This window comes from Pteropus vampyrus, unplaced genomic scaffold, assembly GCF_000151845.1.
Source record: "Pteropus vampyrus isolate Shadow unplaced genomic scaffold, Pvam_2.0 Scaffold436, whole genome shotgun sequence".
Lineage (NCBI taxonomy): Eukaryota > Metazoa > Chordata > Mammalia > Chiroptera > Pteropodidae > Pteropus > Pteropus vampyrus.
The window spans coordinates 1,255,833-1,263,164 of record NW_011889217.1 but is presented as its reverse complement, the minus strand read 5'-3'; the positions used below and the strand labels follow the sequence as shown (position 1 = coordinate 1,263,164).

Here is a 7,332-nt window from a genome sequence, read left to right as displayed (position 1 = left end):
CCCAGGCAGGTCCCTCTCCCTCTCTGGGCCTGGTCATTTTAGAGTGAAGACAGCTGTTGATCACATAAAAGGCTTCTTAAAGGGCTGGGGCTGGGGTGAGGTACACACCAAAGGAATAGCACCTTTCTCTCAACAGGCATGTGCACATACACACAGTCATACATGGACATGCGCTCTGAAAGCCATGCACATAGACACTCCACATGTACCCACATTCCATCACGGGTCACTCATTCATATCATACACAGGTACATATGTAACACACACACCCATGCATGCAGACATGTATACACACAGATACACATGTGAATAGCCATCCGGTGCTGTTGTTCCTGTGGAACCACCAGGTCTGTCTTCATATTTCTCAGTCTCTACTGAGGAGAAGCCTGGGGTGTCTCTTCTCCAGGGAGTGCACCCTGATCATCCCAGCAACCAGAGGACCTAGTCAAGACCTCCCTCAGCCTCTGTTGCACAGTCTTCCTCTGGGAATGGACACGATGTGTCCAGGAGTTGTGGTGGGGCTGGGGCCGATTCCCCCAGACATCACCTCCATCCTGTGATTGATGAGCTGAGGCCCGCAGCCCCCTACTCCCCACGGTTCCTGCCTTCATTGAGCAGGTGGGGGGGACTCCCTTTCCTTACAGCCCTTGTTTTTCTTTAATTAAACATCTGGCTCTCTGTGGCCTGGGAAGCCTCAGACCCTCGTTGACAGTCCCCCCGCCCCAACCAACCTCTGCCATTGTTGATGGGTTGGAGGGGGAGTGCTGGAGTTCTGGGGCCCACCTGTCCCCACACTAATGCAGGGGAATGGGGGCTCCAAGAATGCCCTGACCTTGCTATCCTCACCCCTAGTGCCGCCGCGGGAGCCTGTGCTCAGCTGCCGCTCCAACACTTACCCCAAGGGCTTCTACTGCAGCTGGCATCTGCCAGCCCCCACCTACATCCCCAACACCTTCAATGTGACTGTGCTGTGAGTAAATGCTCTTGTGACCCGGTTCTAACCTTGACCTCTAACCTCTCCCCCACCCCCACCTCCCTTCCCTCAGTCCAGTCCTAGCTCAGCCCAGCCTTGGGCTTGACCTTCCCCCAACCTCTGCCCCACCTGACCCTTGATGCTGGTAACAGTGCCTGGGCCTCACCCCTCCCCAGGCATGGCTCCAAAATTATGGTCTGTGAGAAGGACCCAGCCCTCAAGAACCGCTGCCACATCCGCTACATGCACCTGTTCTCCACCATCAAATACAAGGTCTCGATAAGTGTCAGCAATGCCCTGGGCCACAACGCCACAGCTATCACCTTCGACGAGTTTACCATTGGTGCGTGGGAAGGGGGATGTGTCCCTGCTGCTTACTCCAGTGGGAATGTGTAAGTGGGTGTGTGCCAGAGCTGTATATGAGCATTAGGACATTCATGTGTGTGCACAGGTATATGTGGTATGTATACACATGTGTACATATATGCATGGCATGTATATACCTGTGAACATTTGAGTGAATGTCCTTTACCTGCAGGGGCTGAGAGACTCCAGCAGCTCTTCCCATCATCTCTCTGGCTCCTAGAGCATACAGGAGGGGGAAGGGGGGCAGGCTGGGCCAGACCCTTGTGCAGCTGCAGCCTCCCCCCACCACCCCACGCTAATGGCTTCCTTACGGCCTGTGATGAATGAGGTGTCAGAACAGGAGACAGGACTGGGACAGATACTACCCTCCCCCCCACCCCCATCCGAGCCAGACCCTCTGCCTGCCCCAGCCCCTTCCCAGCCAGACCCCTTGCTTTCTCTTACCCCTAGCCAGACCCAGCCAGACCTTCTGCTTGCCCCTGCACCCCATTGCCGGGTCCTCAGCTTTACCGTTTCTACATGAGCTGGGCCCTTAGATGCTCTTATCAGATCCTCAGCCTACCTCCAACCCAGATCTGCAACACCTGTAGACTGTCTTTTAACCTTGACTCACAGCACAGCTTCAAACCCAGATCCTTCCAAGGGAGGCCATGTCTCACTTTGGAACTGGAAAAGTTGAAGTGAAAAGCCAGGCTTGGGGGAGTGTATGATGTGTGGGCAGGAGAGGGTGATCCAGGTGACGATGGGGGTGATGGTGGTAATGGTGGAGCCATTATACAGGCTTAGTAATTGGGATGCTGGTCATCATGATGATGGAGTTGGGATGATGGAATGAAGTTTGGGATGTTGATATCATGATCTAGTGACAGTGACTGCAGTGACAATCATTGGTGATGACCAGGGTGTGTGGTAGAAGTAACGAGATGGTGGTTTATGGTGGTTGCCAGACCTGACCACAGAGAAGAGGGGTGGCAACCATGATGATGATGACAACTGGCAGACTGAGATGGCGGACATAGTGGCTGGGTTGATGAAGTGGGGTGGTTTCCAAAGATAAGTGTGATAATGAAGCTCTGTCTCCTGAACAGTGAAGCCTGACCCTCCAGAAAATGTGGTAGCCCGGCCAGTGCCCAGCAACCCTCGCCGGCTAGAGGTGACGTGGCAGACCCCCTCAACCTGGCCTGACCCTGAGTCCTTTCCTCTCAAGTTCTTTCTGCGCTACCGACCCCTCATCCTGGACCAGTGGCAGCATGTGAGTGCCCTGCCCTGCCCAGATCCCTAGTGCCCGAATCAGAGCCACATGGCATGGGAGGTACCCGTATTCCTGCTGGTAGCTATTTTAATATGAAGCCTGAGGGCAATCAGAGAGGCTTTCCCAGGGGAAAGGGCACCAGGTGGGCCTGGGAGGGGGATGAATGGAGCTGAGAGAGGTATCTTGCTCTAAAGCCCTTAGGGGTTCTCGGTGACACCCATTAGTGTAATGGGAACACATCTGCCTTTGTGGCTCCCCGGGGTTGGGGAGAGAAACGCTGGAAGGGAGATGGCAAGCAGGGCAGGCAGTTTCCTTACCTCTCCCTCTTACACTCTGTCCCAGGCTGTGGGCCTGTGCTGGACCCAAGAGCCAGGACAGTCCCTGTCCTTAAGGACTCACAGATGGCTCATGGGGTCAGAATCAGGCAATGGAATCAAGTTTGGTTCGGGATGTGAGTTCAAGCCATGTCAGGACTCCACAGTCAGATCTAGCTTTGGGGTCAGCTTAAGGCTATAGACCAGAAGGTGGCCTAGGCTGGGAATTAAGCAGTGGATGAGGGACAGTGTGGGGTCAAGATGTGGTCTGGGATGTTGATCAAGCTATGCTAGAGAGTTCTGCAGAGCAGCGAGGGGTTGGGGGCAGGCTTGAGGTTCTCACCCCTTGAGAGCCCTGGGCCCATAGAGTTGCGGGAGCGCTGTGTGGCTCATGAGGTCGGCGGGCTAGGAGTGTGGCTGGGAGGGTGCTCCGTGGGGCAGCCTAGGCTGGCACCTGGGGGTCAACCTGTACGCCCCTGCATCCACCAGGCTTCAGCCCCATCTCCTCATGTCCTCCTCCCTACTTGCCTTTCAAGTGAGTAATTCAATTCCAGGGTGCCTGTCTGGGTTGCAGGCCTGGCCCCCACAACGGCTGCTCACTCGCTCACATGTTCCCTGACAGAGTCCGGAGTCCCTCCTGCCTGGCCAGCTGCCCGCGCCTAATGCATTGCTAATAACCAGGGTCTAGTTTCACAAGCCCCCCTCCCCCGCTAACGAGCTACAGGCAGCAGCCCCGCGCGTCGCAGCGCACACGCCTTGCAGTGGACCTGGCACACAGCCCACCACACACACAGGAACATGCATGCACACACATGGTCCCCAGCAGGAATCATGGTCCATACATGCATGTGACTCACATGCCAAGACCATGCACTCATGGGAAGAGCTCACCCCCACACTGAAGTGGGCCGAGCAAAATATGCGGGCTTTATAGCAAGAACATGCGTGGACTGTGACACGTGCTAGCCATGTCCCATGTCTCACTGGCATTGCGGTTGGCTAGATTTATGTCTCTTTTGAACTTGAGTTTTGCTCTGAATAGAATCTATTCTCCTGATCCTTGATCTTGGAGAGAGGCAGGTGTACAGGAGGGGGTGCGGAGGGGAGAGCAGAGAAAAACATCATTTGGATTTTCAGGAGGAAATGAGAGATACAGACCAGTTCGGGTTCCCCATGTCTTCTGCTCTGGCCCTAACTCAGCAGGGAGGCCAGAATACTGGATGGGGATGCCAGCAGGGAGGCCAGGAAACTGGGGTGAGGTGGATACCAGCAACTGGGGAATTCCTGCCAGTTGAGAAGTCATTCTCTTAAGGGGGCGGATAAAGGGCTCAGTGACAACCTAGCAAGAAGGACCCAGGCCTAGGAGATATGACTGCCAGGAGGGGATTGGACTTCTGAGACATATTCCTAGAGGTATGGTGCCCACCAAGGAGGTGATAGTTTGATCTGTTTCCCATGGTTCTTCTTTTGGGGAAAGACAGATGCAAAGGCCTAGGGGAGAGAATCAAAGTAGGTGCTTGGGGGCCGAATCCTAGCAAGAGGGAGAAAGAGCTAAAGGACCTGGGGGCTGCTCAGCCAGAGGGGGTCTTTGCAGAGCAAAAGAGAACTGAGGGGACAGAGGTAGAACTGGAGCCCAACTCCCAGAGAGGAGGGTCTGTGAGGCCCATCTATCTTCCAGGGCTGGGAGTAGGACTTACTGAACCCAGATCTGGACCCAAAATGGCTCTTACCTTGACGACCTTTACCAGTGCCTCCTGCCACAGGGGAATTGAAGGGGCTTCCCATTCCACTTGGATGCAGCGACACACATACAAATACACATACACACGCATGCATGTACTCACAGCCTGTCGGGTCAGGTACCCCAGACCCCAGTTTGGTCGGGGGCGGGGCAGGGGGGGCGTTATTGGAACAGGGACCAGAGAAGCCCTGAGGCCAGACATGGCCCAGAGCAGCCCCCTCCTCCGCCCCTGCTGGCTGCCCCTGTTTACGAGGAGGCTTAATGAGGCGGCGGGTGCCGCTGAGATGAACCAGAGCCCAGCCTAGGCCTGGGAGGGGCGCCGGACAGGCAGGCCAGCCTGGAGTGTAGGGGGAGACCAGCAGGATAAGGCCGGCTGTGGCGGGGGGGGTGGGGTGGAGATGCCTCCAGGAGGAAATGGACCAGCTGTTCTGTTGTCCTGCCACCCTGGGAGCTGACCCCCACCCCTCTCTGCCTCAGGCAGGGCGATAGCCACACTGAGGCCTTCCTGAGGGGGGAGGCCTAGCTGGGGCCAGGCCGGTGGGTGCACTGGCCACCTGGGGACCCAGACTCTGAGCTGGAACCCATAATGACAGAGCTGGCTAAAAATCTGTTTGGTGCTTACCATGTGCCCGAGTCCTCGTTACAACCCTGTGAGATGGATTGTTAACACCATTTTACAGATGTGGACCGCAAGACTTGTGGAAATTAACTTGGTCACCTAGCTAGGAGGAAAAGGACTCCGGCAGCCTAGCTCCATGTCTGCGTTTGTGATCTTCCCTCTGAACTGCTTCTTGCACGATGCCCTCTCCCACCCGTTACTCTTTTGTCACTTCTACGCTGGGACTGAGCTCAAGGTCTCAGGCTGAGGGTCGTGAGAGAACTGGGATGACAGCAGAGTCCAGCTGAGCAAAGTCCTCCTTATCGTCCCCTGGGGGTGCTTCCAGTCTCCCTAAAGATTTTCTTACTCTTCTTTAGGACCGTCTTCCCTCTCCCAGGGGTCTCCTCCCTGAGAGGTCTTTACTCTCCGACAAGAATATTCTCACTGTCCCCTCTCCCCCCAAGGAAGTCTTCATTCCCTCCAGGGGTATCTTCACTTTTCTTTCCCCAGAAGTGTCCTCACTTCTTCTGGGGGTGCCTCACTCTCCTGACCCCCAGGGGTCACCCCCACCCCCGTGGTCTGGCTGCAGGTGGAGCTGTCCGATGGTACAACGCACACCATCACAGATGCCTACGCTGGGAAGGAGTATATCATCCAGGTGGCGGCCAAGGACAATGAGATCGGGACGTGGAGCGACTGGAGCGTGGCCGCCCATGCCACGCCCTGGACCGAGGAACCTCGACACCTCACCACTGAGGCCCAGGCCCCGGGTGAGCCTGCCTCCACCCCCCGTGCTCCCAGTGGGCCTGCACAGTTGCCTGGTTTTATCTTGCTTCCTCCGACTCCTTCTCGGACTTGGAGCCTCTGCCCCAGGGGTCTCCACACTCCGTGTGGCTGTCACACTCCTGCTCATCTATCCAGTCCCTGCTGTTCCTCATCCTTTCTGTTTGGACATTCTTGGTAGAGGCCACTGGGTGGAGGGGTCATCTGTGAGCCTTGGAGAAGCGGGATCCGCCTGATGGGGGAGGCAGGACATGTTCGAGAGGAGGCAGGGGCTGTCTAATGGGGGGGGGGAGGGGCAGCACTAGTCTGATGCAAGAATCAGGAATGGTACTTCTCATGAACCCCCAGACCTGGGTGGGACTCCAGCCCTGGCCCTGGCCTGAGTTTCCCCATGTTCCCCAGAGACCACGACCAGCACCACCAGCTCACTGGTACCCCTGCCCACCACGAAGAGCTGTGACCCCGGGGAGCTGGGCAGCGGCGGAGGACCCTCAGCACCCTTCTTGATCAGTGTCCCTGTCACCCTGGCCCTGGCTGCCGCTGCCGCCACTGCCAGCAGTCTCCTGATCTGGTAAGAGAGGCTGGCAGTGGAGTGGAGTCTGAGGGGACCCCCCCCATCCCACTGTCATCCCTCACAGCCCCCTCCTCTGTCTCCCCAGAGCCGGCATCCCGTGAGGACATGCCAGCGCACCTGCAGAGGAGCAGGAGGCCGGAGCTGAGCCCACAGACCCGGGTTTCTATTTTGCACATGGGCAGGAGGACCTTCTGCATTCTCTTCAGACACAATTTATAGAGACCCCGGCGGGCCCGGGCCTGCCGCCCCCCCCGCCCCACCATACCATACTGGCCCTCTTCCCTCCCTTGGGAGGAGGACCATGCAGCTAACCCACCCACCAAAGACCCCCTCCACACCTTGCCCCCTTGGGCTGGACCCTCCAATGCCAGCGACTCCCAGGAGCCCTTGGGGGACCTGAGGGGAGCCCCTCACATCCACTGTTTCTCCTCCTGCCCTAGCCTCCTGTCTGTCCCAGGGTCTCTATTGCCACCATCAGATTATAAGCTCCTGATACTGGGGGGGCCCAGCCATCCCCCTCCCCCCAGCACCCACACTTCTCAGTCCCCCACCTCTGCTCCTGTTTTGTATGCCCCTCCCCTTTCCCTGCTCCTATCCTACAGTATTTAATGCCCTGTCAGTCCCTTCTAGTCTGACTCAATGGTAACTTGCTGTATTTGAATTTTTTATAGATGTATATACAGGGGTGGGGGGGTGGGGGGGTTCTCATTAAACGTCACCATTTCATGAG

The 7,332-nt window shown here is 56.8% G+C and overlaps 1 protein-coding gene across 4 annotated transcripts in view; it reads left to right on the top strand.

The window, feature by feature from the left end:
• Positions 1–7,332, top strand: part of CNTFR (ciliary neurotrophic factor receptor) — a 37,150-nt gene extending 29,818 nt beyond the window's left edge. For 3 of the 4 annotated variants that reach the window (XM_011381435.1, XM_011381436.1, XM_023524075.1), the window contains 6 exons: positions 854–971; positions 1,151–1,317; positions 2,429–2,592; positions 5,835–6,015; positions 6,431–6,599; positions 6,688–7,332. In XM_011381435.1, the coding sequence (XP_011379737.1) occupies positions 854–971; positions 1,151–1,317; positions 2,429–2,592; positions 5,835–6,015; positions 6,431–6,599; position 6,688 (800 nt within the window). In that variant the 3' untranslated portion in view covers positions 6,689–7,332. Of the gene's footprint in view, positions 1–853; positions 972–1,150; positions 1,318–2,428; positions 2,593–5,802; positions 6,016–6,430; positions 6,600–6,687 lie in introns of all 4 variants that reach the window. The other variant, XR_002777473.1, reaches the window with a different exon arrangement.